Below are 15,903 nucleotides of genomic sequence, written 5' to 3'. Positions count from 1 at the left end.
AGTGGCAGATTCTCTGAGGAATGAGGTGGGAATCAGGGACAAAGAAGAGGTGATTAAGGGGGATTACTGTGGAGTCACCTGGAGTCTCTCGGTGGACAAGAGAGGCATTCAACAATAGAGAGATGGGTGAAGGAAGATATAACCTGTTTATACAATGAAATATTCTAGGGTCTCTTGGGCTTGAACATCCTGAAACCATGCCTCATTGGGTTGGGGGGAACCAATGTTCCACGAAGGCACCTCAGGTTCCATGTCCTCTGAGAATAACTATACTTATATCTGGAGTTGGTCTTCCTCATGATTTTAGCCTAAGAGCTATTGGCTACTTTCTATATCTAAGGGCTGGTCTTCTCATTCAAGATCTGTAGGGTACAAAAGTCAGGCAGTGAGGAGTATGAACTTCGGATGAGCTCCTGGGATAGTGCTGTCCGTGACAAAGGCCAAGGATGGAATTTTCCAGAACTTTCTTCTCTTTTCTTACTGTTAGTGCATGATTGTTTTGGGATGGGCATCTGTTACACGAGCATCTATACCATCTACTTATTGCCATCCTAAGTGATTAAGAACAAAAGGAATCAATCCATAAGCCTGAGAGTGGTAAGTGCTCAGTAAATGTTTATAGAATGAATGATTACATAAAGGCCTTGCCAAATCATATAAAATTGGTTCTGAACTATACCATTTTTTCTCTGTGCCGGTAACTATCAGCATTCCGCAACTAATTTCAAGGGAACAATACCATAGCAAAAATTAGCTAGTTGATTTGAACACTAGTCAGGCATAGTTGGCTAATGTTAAGTCTAGTAAATAATAGAGAATGCTCTTCAACTCAAGCTAGAGCTGCCCTAATGATGCTAAGTCAGAGTTCCCAATACTGCAATTTTGTTCTTCCCACAGATTTACTATGAGGCAAACCCGTCCGACTACTCTTTATGATGTAAAGTTTGGGCATTGATATTTAGCATGCCACAGGAAAAGTATAAATCGACACACTTTCAAATGTTTAGCTTTGATATTTAAATTCCTAGAAGTCTAACTCACGGTCTTTTCCATCATGGCGGCAGGGTTGGGGATAGAGAACAGGAGGATCCCTAAGACCTTAACAACGGTGGTGTTTGGTAAACATTTATTATTTTTTGATAACTTTAATGTTGATTTTACTATTGTGACATGAATAATAAACTTGATGACTAGCAGGATAATCAGATAATAAAAATACTAAGCAGAAATTAAAAATTGTAGATAGAAATGAAACTTTTTAAATTTTAAAATATTTTTCAAATATTAGCTATTTACTTGCTTTACTTATTGACCACCTAGTTCCGTAGGGAATTTCTTTTTTTTTTGATATTTACAAACGTGGAGATGAAGCCTGTTGTCTGCAAAAATGTTCATTCACTCACCAATACCCTACTTCTTATCTGCTATCATTATTCACATAACGCCTCTTCTGAAATACACAGAAACCATATGTACATTCTCCCCTCACTTAAACAATCTTGCCTTTGCTGATGAAATAAATGCTAATTATCTCATTGTATTTGAAGTTTGTCCTTTTCTTATTAATTTCCAAAATTCAACAAGATTTAATCCAGCCTGGCTGAAAAACATCTTAGAAACGGGGTTTAAAAGTGGTTCAGCTCTAAACTGCTCAAAAAGAGCACAGAAGTTTCCCTTTGAAACATGGCATTTTATACACAAAAACCACTGCAGCAACAACGTGACTTCCTGAGAAGCACAGGCAGAAGATGACTCTGCTCAATTTGCATGCAGGTGGTGAACCTCTGAAGTGGTATTAAGGGATGAGCCAAGGTGGATTAATTTCCAGTCTTTGATATTCATTAACTCCAGCTTCAGAAAAAAATACAAGGAGATGACACAATTACCCTCAGAGCTTTACCTGTGAGCAGCAGCTTCACAATCTCAAGTTCATAATGCCATCCTAATTGATCAAGAAGGGGCACATACCTTTAGTAAGAGGTGAAAAAGTAGATGAGCTTAACTCTGGCAAGGACAGTATCTGACTCTGGGACAGTCAACCCCACTCTGGAAACACTTAGCAGAAGAGTCATTATTTATTCTCTAAGCCACCTGTCAATAGCTAGCCCTCCATGGGTTTTAATAATTCTCTGCCAAGCAAAACTTAATTTAGGCCTCAAGTGAATAGTGTCCATCAAGGTATCAACGTTCCTTTCAGTTGAGGGAACTGGAGTTTAGTCTCATCGCTGTATTTCTCTTTATAGATCGTGAAACCTTTGAAAGAGAGATCCTTAAGGAAACCTTTCAGTAAATAGGAAAATGTTCTCATTGGAAGGAAAAACAGGAGTCATTAAGCTCTCTCAAATTCTTTCTGGAACAAGATGGTAAGAGAAAGAGCGATCACGAGGGAGAGGAATGTGCGTGCAGTATCTAAGAGGGAGCAATACCGGCGTGATGTTTATTTACCTCTGGAGCTTCAAAGATTTCAGGGTCATAATGTAAGACGGGAGGAAAGATGCCTACAAAGTCTCCCTTTCGCAGACAGCAGTCCTGGCTCTCTAAGTGTAGTGTCAAGTCCTCTTGAACGACGCGAAAGATGCCAGAAAAGGAGCATAGTCGCAAGACCTCAAGAATGGTGCTTTCTGAAAGAAACAAGCAAGCAACATTTTATTAAAATGTGACTGCTCCTGAAAAGTGCTCTCAATTTGCCATTAAAGCGCATAAACAATAGCTGTGATTGACAGGGAAATCCTTTCCCAATCAGATCCATTGAGCACCAGGAAGGAGCCAATGGGGGCTCTGAATGGGAGTGAGGAGGGGAGGGATGAGACAGCTGTGGCCCAGCCCCCAAAGCTCGGGGCATTTCACAGGCAGGAGACAACAGCGCTGTACTGGGGCAGAAAGTCATTAATCAGGAACTTCGTAGGCAAGAATGATCTGCAAGAGAGGAAGTCTGTGTTGGGGCATACGCACTGGAAATTAAAACCGTATCCCAGTTAAAGTACACCACTGGTGGGTTATTTCACCAACCTTCGGAACAGTGATGCCTTCAAAGCCAGGCTTAGGCATTTACTAACCACTTAGGCAGTTAATAGTAAAGTAATTGTAGTAGTGCTTTCTGAGATAGCTTAACACTTAATTTCTTTTATGCTGGTTGTAAATAAAATGTGAGTCAGCATTTGCTGGAAAAATTTCAAAGGGAAAATACTTTAATAGGAATCCGAAGAAAACCATATTTCCCCCAGCATCCAGGGAAAATAACAGCCACCATCATAACCTGGAAGATTCCAGAAGCTGAACGTCCTTGCTTTCCCAGTGGCCTTCACCTTTTGCTCCTAGCACGACAGATTTTATGGCTAATTTCCGGCAATTTATCCTGGCAGTTTGAGGAGGAATTCCTTTGGGAATAATATGCATAATTTGCATAAATCATTCTGATAGCATGCATATCAGCATGCAGCTCCTGTCTAGGTCTGCATCTTTGCCTTCATAATCAAAACTGACTATGTTTTCACCAGCGTGAATGGGTCTTAGAAGAAAAAGCTTGATTCTCTCTAATCAGCAATGCGAAAAAAGAGCTCCAAATTGAGCGTTCTTTCCCCCTTCACATGGTAACAAATGGTTGTATTTATGGCTTGCAATTTAGAATCTCTCTCTCTCTCTCTCTCTCTCTCTCTCTCACACACACACACACACACACACACACACACAGAGGCCAGTTTCTTAGTGTTCAGCAAAGGTCTGAAATGTAGAATAACCAATTATTAGATTATAGAGGCGGGCAGGTCAGTGAGGGCTTGCGTCAGGCAAAAAATAAAAATAAATGCTATTTCCCCCAAATTGAAATCTATGCACAGCTTGCATAGGGCTATCAAGTAGCTTTGGGGACCTTCTCCCAGGAGGTTTCTCCCTAAGCATTCATTTGTCTAAAGAAATGAGGCTGCGGTCAGCTCTGTGTGGCCAGTGTGGTGATTCGATATGACGTACAGTGAGGCTGTGCATATTCTTCTGGACTGCCTTCGTTATTATAATCAGGAAGAGTCAAATCGGTTTGTTGGTGACAGGGCCAGAAAAGAACTTTGGTTTTGGAACATGGACTCCACTGCAGATAGCCACAAGGCACCTGACACGACGGATTTCAGCTGGCAGGACACAAGCGACCAACATTTCTATGGTGAAAAGCAAGGGTCAGCTTCCCGTGTACTGCTGCTGGCTCATGTTGAATCAACAGCAGCATAACATCATTTTAGCTTGTGGTGTGAAATGGTAGCTGACATATGCAGCAGTGCTGTGCACCCACCAGGTCCAGGAGTGGTGTGGGAAGAAGAAATACAAAAGCAAAATAATTGTGGGGTGGCCACTGTGACAGGGCAGGCATCCGAATAACACGGTCACATCCCATTGGCTGACGTGCTCGCGGGAAGTGTGGCAGCTTGCGCCCACTGCGGTATCACAAATGACAATTGGGCAAGCGTATCTTATGCAGAAGTTAATCACAATAATGGAGCACAAAGTGTGGCTTAGCGGTCAGGTCATAAATGACAAATCTGTTTTACCTTCCAGGACAGGTTACGTGCGCGAGACGAGGTTGGCTCTGGATCGCAGCGATCATGTTGAGAATCATCGGAGGACAAAAGGAATGAGTGGCATTATTATCCACAAAGGAGAGGGGAGCTTCCGTGGCTCTGCGTTACAACGTACAGACACAAAAGCCACAGCCTTGCCGCCAGCTCCAGGAAGAATGCAGGCAGGGCTATATATACGTTGAGAAGAATGACAACTGCACAATAAAAAAAAAATTGCAGCCTCTACTTGTAGTTGTCATAGTTGAGCAGACACCAGCCAGTGCCACTGACAGACCAGCTGGGCCCTGGGAGGCCTTCCATGCTGCACAGTAAATTACCCTGCATGGCGGAGCAACATCTGTTTCTGTGCTAGTGCCGAACAAACAAGGCAATTGAAAACATACCAAGGGATAACCAAGCAACAGATGAACATGACCCGCATTTTTCCCCCCTTCTCACACTCGAGGTGCTAAACTTCATTGTGCAAGCACTCCACGGAAGAGAGGCCAGGTTGGTTTGATAAGGTGTTGTCAGAGAGATTTTACATATTTCCAAAATGGAAAGAAAAACCTGATAGTATTGTTATTCTTAGAATCTTCTTTCCCCCTTCTATCTTCATTTCTTTTATACCAAAGCTAGCACTCAGTTCTCAATTCGCTCTAGAATTAAAAAAAAAAAAAAACAACTTTCCATACACTTATAAATATTCAGTCTTTAAACCTAATTTGCTATACTTAGTTCACATGCCTTCAAGCATTTGTCTTCCAATTTCCACTGAATAAATGCGTACTAATGAGAACTAGAGCAAGCTGCTGAGGCAAAGCTGGGTGACTTGGGTCTGGCCTGCCACCAGCTTGTGATAGGCGGGCAAATTGAGTTAAAATGAAAAGTCTTGTCAGCTGAAATTCAACATGGTAGCCAAACAGCAAGCTGTCAATCATTCCAGCCAAAACAAGGGACTGCAGGTAATAAAAGGTCATTGTGATCATTAGTGCACTTGGCTTTCATATGCAAGTTAATTTTAATTAAACATGATCTCTATCTGTAAATGTTTTATAAAACTTGTGCATAATGGGTTGTTAATTTATACTTACATTTAGCAGGTAATAGGACCCTCTACTTACTAAACGCATTGTAGAAAAATGGCTATCAAGAATGCAAATATTTGGGGGGTAATTTACACCAGGCACTGCAAGGTGCCAACAATTGCAATTGTGATTAAGATAAGGCTGCCTGTGTTTTATTAAGAAGTGAACTTTACTGACTAGTATCACCAGGGAACTGGATTACAGAATTCCCACAGTGAACTTACAATTCAAAGCCTGCCCTGTCTTCTTCACTTGGCCAGGGAGATTTCTCTTTGCAGGATATAAAAATATTCTGATTAAGTATCCCTTCTAAGCAAAAAGCTGGGGAGTATGTTGAGCTAAGATGCTTTATAATGTGACGGGGAAGGAATATGGCAAAGGAGAGGAAATGCTGGTAGAAAAAGGAATATATACACTCTCTCTTCTGCCCTCATAGCTCAATGCTGGCTGTACTAATTGACAGATGATTCTCATTTGCAGATTTAAAGAGCTGAAGCCATTCATGACAATCAATAATGCATGTTACAACGCAACCACAAATAAGCACATCCAAATTTCTGCCTCACACTTAGGCCATGTCTGGATATGTGGAATGAATGTACTGTGACATGGCCAGACTGTTAATTTGGGTCATCTTAATGATTGGTGCAGACTGTCACACCATCTGATTAGCCATGGTGATCAGTGGATAGCGGCAGTGGCTGCAGTGAAATGAGCAGCCAGACCCTGCTGCAGTCGACTGGGGCTGAACACGCCGATGGTCTGAAAAAGGCAGGCGGACAGGAAAGGGAAAGGGGGCTCTGGAGGCAGTGTGCGCTAGAAGGGTGAGGGTGAGGAAACAGAGTGAGCCTCCAGATGTGTAGGCGAGTTTTTACAAAACCACTTTCGAGACAGGTGAGAAGGTAAATAAGGCACTGTGGTCATCAGACAATTTGAAGCCAAATAATTACTCTTTGGCTCAACAACTGTGTATTTTAAGTAAAGTTAAAAGCAAATCTGAATTGGTACAAATGCCTTTCACTCTGCGCTGCAGGCACGGCTTTTGGTTTACTGCTAAAATACACAAACGTAAATTCAACATTCACAGAGTCAATAAATGCACTATTAAGGAATTTCTCTGCTCAGGGCACTGGGCCACTGCTGTTGGTGGAAAAAGAGAACAGAGAATATGGATGTGGCCTTCACACACACTACAATCTAGGTGTTAAGTCGGAAGGTACATATATACAGGAATGCTCTCCAGGATCCTAGTGAAGATACTGTTCAATTTTTGATTGGATAACTCCAATGATGGGATTCAGAAAGTCCATTTTAGTAGCAAGTTATTTTTCGTACTGAGCTGAATTTTCCTCCCTTAAATTTCCACCCTTTAGAAGACACAAAGGCAAAAAAATTGAATCTCTCTTCCACATAACAGCCCTTTAAAAATATTTAAAGACAACTATCATGTCATTTTTTAATTGTCCATCAGAGATGATATGGCCTTTAGTCTTCAATTCAATTAGTCAATATGCCTCTTAAAATGTGGCAGAGCTGGGTGTGCTATTTCAGTTGGAAAAGTAGAGAGGAACTACTTTCTCTGCCCTAGATACCACACTTCTATTAATATTTTGTTGGAAGCAGATGAGCAACAGATTTTTGAAGTAATATCTCTCCATGGACTTGTGTTAAGCTTTCTGATATCCTATAGGTGATCAGCTCTGACTGCTCATTGCAATCACCGAGGTGGTTTTAAAAAAATAAATGTTCCATAACCGGCCAATAGCATCAGAACCACTGCATTAACTAAAACCTTTAAATTAGTGGTTTTGAACCTTGGTTACACATTAGAGTCGCTTTGGAAGCTTGTAACGCCATCAGCCTGCACCCCAGACCAATGAAATCAGAACCTCTGGGGGTGGTTTGAGTACTTTTTAAAGCTCCTGAGATGATTCCAATGAGCAACGGAGGTTGAGAACCACCCTATTCTGCTGCATTTCCTCATTCTATTCTTACGCAGTTGATTTTTAGACCTAAGTACAATAATTTGAATTCTTATTAAATTTCCCTTTCAATCTTTTCAACTCCTGTTGCTGCCATTCATTATATTATCTAGCCCTCTTTGTTTTGTGCTGAGCTGAAAATTTGACAAACATCCAAATTAGTATTTTTCACTTTTTAACCAATGTCTCCTTATGTTACATATAAAAATCTCATTACCTGATTTCTGGTATACGCTTTGTGGGAGATACCTCTCTCTCCTCCCCCAGTTAGAAATTTCTAACATGAAGTAGAATTTTTACCTCCTGTATATCCCCACTGGAAGAGAGGATTTTGTTAAACTTTACTACTGCTGTCTAAATTATAGACACTTTTAATTTTTCAAATACACAATTATTTTATAATATTGAATGAGCTTTTTCAAAATAACACCCACAGTTATGACAAATACATCACACTAAGACGTTAATAGTAAGGCAAACTGTGTGTGTGTGTGTGTGTGAGGGGGGATATACTGGAACTCTCTTTGTAACTTTTCTGTAAAACTATTCTAAATAAAAAGTTTATTTAAAAAAACCCTCAAAATTCTGATGTGAACCTCTAGCCCCAACCTCACCCTCAAACCCAACTGCATTTGAGAATTCGTGATATGTATCCTTGTAAAATATAATGGGCAAGGTCTCTGGTACATTTCTAGGGCATTTTCCCTCGAGTTGACAACATTTATACGTTAGCGCTGAAGTTAGGTAGAGCCAGCATCAATTTCTGGCTCTGCCACTATCTAGTTGTATGATTTGGGTTGGTTAACTAATCTTTCTGCACCTTGTTACGTAACAATTAAATGAAGATAATAATACTTGAGGATTAGATAAGCTATACTTGTACTTACATATATATATATATATATATATATATATATATATAAGCTAGTACTTGATCATTAAATAAGCTAATAAAAGCCTGATACATAGTAAAATAATAATTATGAATATTATCATAATGTCTCATCCTGAAATTAAGAATACAGTTAACACTGTACCATCTAGCCCACATTTTCTGATCTAATCATGTGCATATCACAGCTGGCGCTGATGAATCAAGATACAAAGAACTCCTCTCCCCTCTCTGTTTGGACAATGAAAAAAGACTCAAAAAATTCTGCTATCAGATAGGTTTGAGGGGAAAAGCGTGAGTGTGGCCAGAAAACCCAAGTTAAAATCCTGCTTCTCTCCTTTACCTCCATGACCTTATTAGCCAAGTCATTTAGCACCCTGAGAATTTTCTCATCTGTAAAAATGACAAAATAATAGCTCCCCCAGTCCCCCAGTATCTTAAAGAAGATCATATGAAACAATAAAAGTCCATAAAATTGCTTTGAAATATTGAAGTCATGAATATATTTAACATGAACTATGTCTAATGATAATACCAGCTTGGTTCGTAAATCATTGAAAATAAAGAAAACAACATAAACGTCACAGGGATGCCACTGAGGTTAAACATCATCTTGGTGATAACGATAGACAACATTTACTGAACCCATACTTTTTAAGTTATTTAAATACATTTTTCAGGTAAATCTTGAAGTAAGAAGTAGTACTCAATGAGATTATTTGTTATCCATTTATCAAAACTTCAATTTTGAGAACTTTCTCTTCTCACATTATCTTTTTCTCTTATATTCTCTCTGAATCAACTTTTCTACTTTTCTTTTTCCTGTATTGGAAACCTGTAGTTCTAAGTCCTACCTCTACCCCAGGTTCTTCTTTCCGGGAAAACAAAAACATTCTTACTTTTCTTTTAGAGTTTCTCAAACTTTCATTCTATCAGCAACTTCTCCTATGGAAATTTAGGTCCCAAGTAACAGTTATCTGAACCCCACTGTATATACTATCTTATTCTAAATTTATATGTAATTGTAGAGACCTTTACTAAACACTGATATTCAATTTTAGTGAGGACCTGGTACGCAGAATCTTTATAACAAGTTCCATATCTAAAACAATATAGTTGTGTTTTTCTTTATCTAAAAGAAACGGGTAGGATGGTTGTAAAGAAAGATGCTCAGGAGCACTGGAAAAAAGCATAAGTCCGTCACAGCCTCTTGCAACGGATGACTGCGTTGAATTGCGTTAACAGGCTTGATATTTAAAAGCCCACTTGATGCTGCACGTTTTAAGTTTTGCTGATGTTGTGTGTATACTGATGTCAGAGTAAATCGGACACACGCGAGGCCTATAGGATTGGGCCACGAGTGTCAATAACATGTGCACGATGATCACATCACGATAAGCCTATGCCCTCTCGGGCTCTGTCTTCAAGGATCACTCTAAACAAGAGAAATCATTTTTGTTTAGGAATAACATACTGGTTTCTACAGCATTCTAACTTTCCTTTCCAACTTCGCTTTATTATCGATGCGCGATGACATGCAAAATCTCTGTAAGAAAAACTCCTTTCCCTTTGTTTGCTCTACCAATATCAAAATTCTCCTTCCTGGTTTAAAAAAAAATGCAGCATTCCTTTCATCCTTGTGAACTTTTTTCTTATAATAATAAAAATTCAAGATATCTTTCTTTAAAGAAATTGTACTTAGAATACATAGAACTCTTTCTTTAAGGAGATGAGATGCACATACACTCATCCCATGCAGTGCACTGTACACATTTAATTCTGTAAATCTTGCCTTTCCTCATATAGTTCATACCCTTTTGATAGAGAGAAATACGATAGAGCTATGACTAGATGCAGAGGTTATCTGTTGTGAGTCTGATTGGTATAAAAATTTGCTTCAATCTGCATTGAAGATGCAATCTGATAGACATTGCTTCAAACTGTCTATCTGGAGAAAGAAAAAAAGTGGACCCTATTATCTAGAAGATTCAGTTCTCGTAATGAATAACACTGGCCTCTGCTGTTACCCGAGGTTGTGATGAACGGGGTCTACCTTCTAGATTGCTGAAGGTGCTTCCTGTACTCAGGTGGATCTCCAGGCACTTGGGATTGGTGATGGTCATTTGTTGATGATAAGTGAGCTGTAAATGTCTGAGGGCTCCTGGATGAAAATCTCTACTCTAGTGATGGACTTAAATGGACCCGGATTACGGCTCTGGAACCTGCCATTTCTTCAGCTTGAATAAATTTAAACGTGTCTGCTTTAATACCACAATTTTAAAATGGTCTTTTCTTTCAATAGTGAGAAGTTAAGAGTAAAAAGTAAGTTGATGAATTTCAACTAAATTTTAAGAGTTTATAACTGTGTTCTGAATACAAACACATATTCCTTAAAGTTTATTTGCTTTACGTCCCTGTATACATTATCTGACTCATAAAATGCAATTGAAATTACTTGAATAAATGGGAGATGAAACCTTGATATTCATAGGAACCATAAATCTTCTACCCAGAAAATACTGTGTGTCTGCGTGAAAGCAACTACCCAGAACTTTACGCAAAGTTTGTGCATTTGGTCCCCAGTCATTCTGAAAAGCAAAATAAAATAATATTTGTATTTTAATAATGCTGGGATTATTTTCCTTCTCCAAGCAAATATAAAATTACTTTGATAATGCACTTTGTTCTACAGCGGAAACTAACACAACACTGTAAAGCAATTATACTCCAATAAAAAAAATAAATAAAATTACTTTGATAACGTATGCTAAAAACGGCATGACTGAACAAGCTAGCCAACTGTCACTACAAGGCAAGCTTCCTGCTACTGTCTTTGATGGGTCTTATCCTAACCAGTGGGAACAACCTCCGGAACACTTGGGGCCATTCTTCTTCATGTCAGCTGGTGGTCAACACTGATCAAGACCTGTAGAGCCTTTGCTCCCAGAAGTTCCCATCAAAGAACCTGGAACATATTTAAAAGGGAGAAAATTGAGGCCAACATGGGCTAAGATACTTGCCTACATTGTCAAACGAGGGGAGCAACAGAGATATATAAAGACTTGCTCCTGCATTTGTCCAAAGGGCCCTGGAATAGCGTATAGTAAAAGAAACCACAGGATGAAACGTCAACACAGACAAAGCAGAGAATAACTCGTTGGACTGGAATTTAACTTTGGGAATTAAAATTCATTCACATAATGAGAGTCGTCTTATCAAAACCGGAAAAGGCGAATCCACTGTTATCAAAAGCTCACTGTTACAGGCACACAGGCCTACATTGAAAAAGAAAAGTAACTTAGTCACTTCTGACCTCAAACGTATTTGAAATAGTGACCATGCATATCTCATGAACCAGTGACTATTTTATAAAATATTGACATTTCACATGAAGTAATTTGTAGCTGTGGCTTTTTCTTTTCCCTCCCTCACTCCCTCCCTTTCTTCCCTCCTTTTTTTTTTTCTTCCCCAAGTGTGTTTAAATCATGAACTTCCAGTGGAAATCACTCTTACTACATTTTTGCGAATCATACGCTGCAAACTGTATAATACATCTTAATCTCTGCCTGAAAATATAGACACCATTTGAGGGAAGAATAAGTGTGTTTTGCACACAAGTTGTCTGTCTGAAATACTTTCTTTTTTAATCCCGAATACCTTTCTTGTTAAGATAGCCCAGCATCGTTTGGAAAGCATTAACACACTAACAGATGCTCAGAGTCTAGTGACTTAATAGGCATAAACCTTTTTTTTTTCAAATAATTGCAAAGCTTTGGTTTAGCCTTTTGCATACCTTACATAGTTAATTACCTAGGCCTTAATGTTTACATGCAATGAGAGTATCTACAGCTATAAACTACATAATTTATAATTGATGTAAATGGGTGTTATTATGTCAATTAGGCAGCTGTGTCCTCCACCTCTTGGTAAACAGCTTTGAGTGATAAACTGACTTTGCAGAGAGGTACCTTCTTTTCTTCATAACAGATAAAAATAAATTACCAAGGTAGACCAGGCTGTTCAATTGTTCTCTGGTGAGGTGGATGGAAAATCCAGGCCCTTTCTTTTGACCTGTTGACTGCAGCAAATGGTCAATTTCGTCACGCAGCACTGCCATAGCTTCTGGGTGCCGTAGAAGGTAATACATCGTCCAGAACATAGTTGGAACAGTGTTTGACACAGAGGCCCAGAGCAAGCCTAAATGATGTGCTGGGAGAAAATAAGTGAAAAGGAAGATTAATAGCGTTTATTACACTGATTAGATTTGCAGTGTGCTAATTAAAAGATGTTAGGACACAGACCCAGCCAAGGATCAGTGCATGCTAATGAGGACCAATAGGCTTCTGAAGTCTAATTTTCTGCTTAATGAGAATAGTTTAAAATGTAATGTGTGTGTGGTGGGGGAGGGGAGGGGGGATGAGATAAGAGGAGTAAATGCAGCTTAGTTATACTCTTTCTCATTATCCCTGTTAAGTATCTTGCATTACCATCTCAGCAAAAAAAAAAAAAAAAAATCAATTATCACAAAGGGTTGTTTCAGAGTAAAACATTTTATCATTAGCCAATTAGAAAGAGCATAAAAATTCTCAAGGTCACCATTTTGTCTTTTTATTTCAAAGGTCTACTGTAAATTATTTTATTTTAGACAAGGCATCATTCAGAAGTTTCTTACCTCCTATTTCAGTGTCCTTGGGCGTATAGTATTTCTCCAGGATATCTTGCCTCATTTGAACAACTTCTGACCATCCTTGTAACTTGGCTAAGTTTTCTGTTGTCAATTGTTTTATAAGTTTCGTTCGAATAGACTTGATGTTTCCTAGAAGCTCAATGGGTATGCCTGATGCTAAATGTGTGAATTTGCCATCAAATTTAAAAAAGTCATCTCTTAACTCAGTCATGAATGTTTTCCTATCGCCAGCGAGAACATTTCCATGTATGGCTGTAAATGTCACCTCAAATATCACTGAGCTGCAGAATGTCAACAAATATTCCGTGTCCCAACTTGTGGTTTTTAAGAGCTGTGGTTCAAAAACTTGTTTTAGAGTCTGCATTGTGTTTTCCATCAGTGTGTCCAAATGCTTCCCTCGTAAAAGTTGATAGCTAGTATGAATCTTGTCGTTCAGGTCCTGATATGTCATCATCTTTTTGACAGAAAATACTCTCATTAAGAATTTACTAGTAAACATTTGAAAGCTTAATTTTTGATTTTTTACCACTGACTGGTACTGGAAAGGGTCCAGGATAAACGTTATGTAATTTCCTAAAAGAAATAAATGAGAATATGAATTCATGTGGTAGTAAAACAAAACAAGATATCTGAAATTTGAGAATATCTTAATCAAAATTAGAAAGACCTTAATAACTCACATCTCAAAAGATGTAAAGTACAATAAAAATCTATTTGATTCAAAATTCCACTACATGTTTCCTTTTCAAATGGAAGATTGTGGGAAAACGCTAGAAGCTTGAAGTTAAATGTTCTGAAATTCTTAAAGACTTTCAAAAAGATAGTTTATTCTTCAAATTTTTATTTTAACAAACTACCAAGATATTTAAATTATCTTTTAAATAGTCTCAAAATTCATTACTTAAACACTTCTTATATTTTTCCCCAATAATACAATCAGAAAACAAACAAGCAACTCAAATTGGTAAGATGCTACTCCTTTACTGATCACTTACACTGCATAAAGAGCTTTTTCATACTTGGCGTTATCTTAGCTTTGATTGGATACAATAATTTTAACTCAAATAAATGAAGATGTGGTACGAAGCAGGTACTCACAAATGAACATCTAATTCAACACTAACAACAAATCACAAATACCAAGGTTTTCGTTTTATCGATGAGAAAATAGTAGCTCAGGGAGATTTAGTAACACGTCCAAACTCTCATATTGATTTGTGACCGAAAGAGGATTTCAGAACTAGAACCCATCCAATCACGCTTTCATCCATTCATTCATGCATGCATTCAACATTTATTGACATCCAGATACTTGGTTGGATCTCTTTCCTTTTGAGATAAAGATGTAAATGAACCATTGTATTGTTATGGACAGTAATAGAGCAGAGGTGGGAACACAATGTAAGGGCAACAGGAAGTGAAATATGCTTCGGTCTGCCTGGAGTTATCAACAAGGGTTCTTTGAGGAGGTGACATTTGGCATTTTCATACATCAGTCCAGACTTGGGGTACTGGTTAAAAATACAGATTCCTTCTTGATTCTGATTCAGAAGGATTGAAGGTGGGACCTACAAGTCCCTCAAGTGATTTTGTAAGAAGGCACATTGAGGAACAGAGTCATACTGTGGTCTATCTCTCCAAACTGGCACGGATCTTGGAGATTCCTAGTTGCAGCCTCTCCAGCATTTATCAGCTAAAGAAAGTCAGGAGAAGTTAAGAGCCAAGATCATGCCACCATTTTTAGTGGCAGAGCCTAGACAAGAAGACAGTCCCCACGCACTGTTCTTTTCCTTAGCCGGTGCTGATTCCTTCTCACTGGAGGGCTGCTTTAAGACTCCTGCTAATTAGAGGTAATATGTAGGCAGTATTCAATGCTAGCATTAATAAGTCTTCCCTTTCCAAGAACACACATGAAATTTCGACGATCCTACAACTTTAACACTTATTTGTCTTCTAGAAAACAGTAAATAATTAGACATGAGAGTTTGTCGAATCATCTATACTTAGCTCTTCACCTCATCATTCCTGTGTGTGTGTGTGTGTGTGCGTGAAGCTTTCTTAGATGAACAACTTCTTGCTTGTTATTTACAGTAACTCAAACAGCATCACAGAAATTAAATTCAATTTGGTACCAGATTTAGGATAAAGTTTTGAATAATTTTCAACCTAATCCTAGAAACAGGATACATGTTTTTTTGTTTTACAATTGTAAAACAGAGTTTAAGTTTTTAGTGTACATGAATAGATGTGCTATAATTCTTTTTCTAAAAATAAATCGTATGACTTGAATTGTATCCACTCTCTTTCCCCTTTTATTTAATAAGGTGGGCCAATCTAGGAGTGAGCGTAAAGCTAGAAGAGACTACTCATTCTGGTCAGACCCTAAAGCTGTATCTACAAAGTAAACTGGATTTTCTTTTCCCCCCCGGAGAAGAAAGAAAAAGGAATCAATTGGATTTGGGCATATTTTATGACACCTGCTTTACCATGGCAGCTTAATTAAATAAAACTGCCAGCATCTGCCTGACAAATAATTGAAAAAAGAGCGAATTCTCTTACTTTGCAAAAGATATAATTTTAGGCAAGGCTGTGCATTTTCACAGGTGGTGATTCATACTTTTCTCCTTTCACTAAACAAAAGGATTTTGCTTATAAATGTCTTTACAGAGTTATTTCAAATTAGTAAAATTCAGAGAATATATAAAAGGCT

The 15,903-nt window shown here is 38.4% G+C and overlaps 1 protein-coding gene across 5 annotated transcripts in view; it reads right to left on the bottom strand.

Annotated features, from left to right (window-relative positions):
• Positions 1–15,903, bottom strand: part of CYP7B1 (cytochrome P450 family 7 subfamily B member 1) — a 185,388-nt gene that overhangs the window by 10,218 nt on the left and 159,267 nt on the right. For all 5 annotated transcript variants that reach the window (XM_067712210.1, XM_067712211.1, XM_067712214.1 and 2 more), the window contains exons 3-5: positions 13,179–13,766; positions 12,509–12,715; positions 2,446–2,621 (exon numbers count right to left, since the gene is read on the bottom strand). In XM_067712210.1, the coding sequence (XP_067568311.1) occupies positions 2,446–2,621; positions 12,509–12,715; positions 13,179–13,766 (971 nt within the window). The remainder of the gene's footprint in view (positions 1–2,445; positions 2,622–12,508; positions 12,716–13,178; positions 13,767–15,903) is intronic.

This window comes from Pseudorca crassidens, chromosome 17, assembly GCF_039906515.1.
Source record: "Pseudorca crassidens isolate mPseCra1 chromosome 17, mPseCra1.hap1, whole genome shotgun sequence".
Lineage (NCBI taxonomy): Eukaryota > Metazoa > Chordata > Mammalia > Artiodactyla > Delphinidae > Pseudorca > Pseudorca crassidens.
Note: the sequence above shows the minus strand (reverse complement) of the source record. Positions and strands in the feature narration are given on the sequence as shown.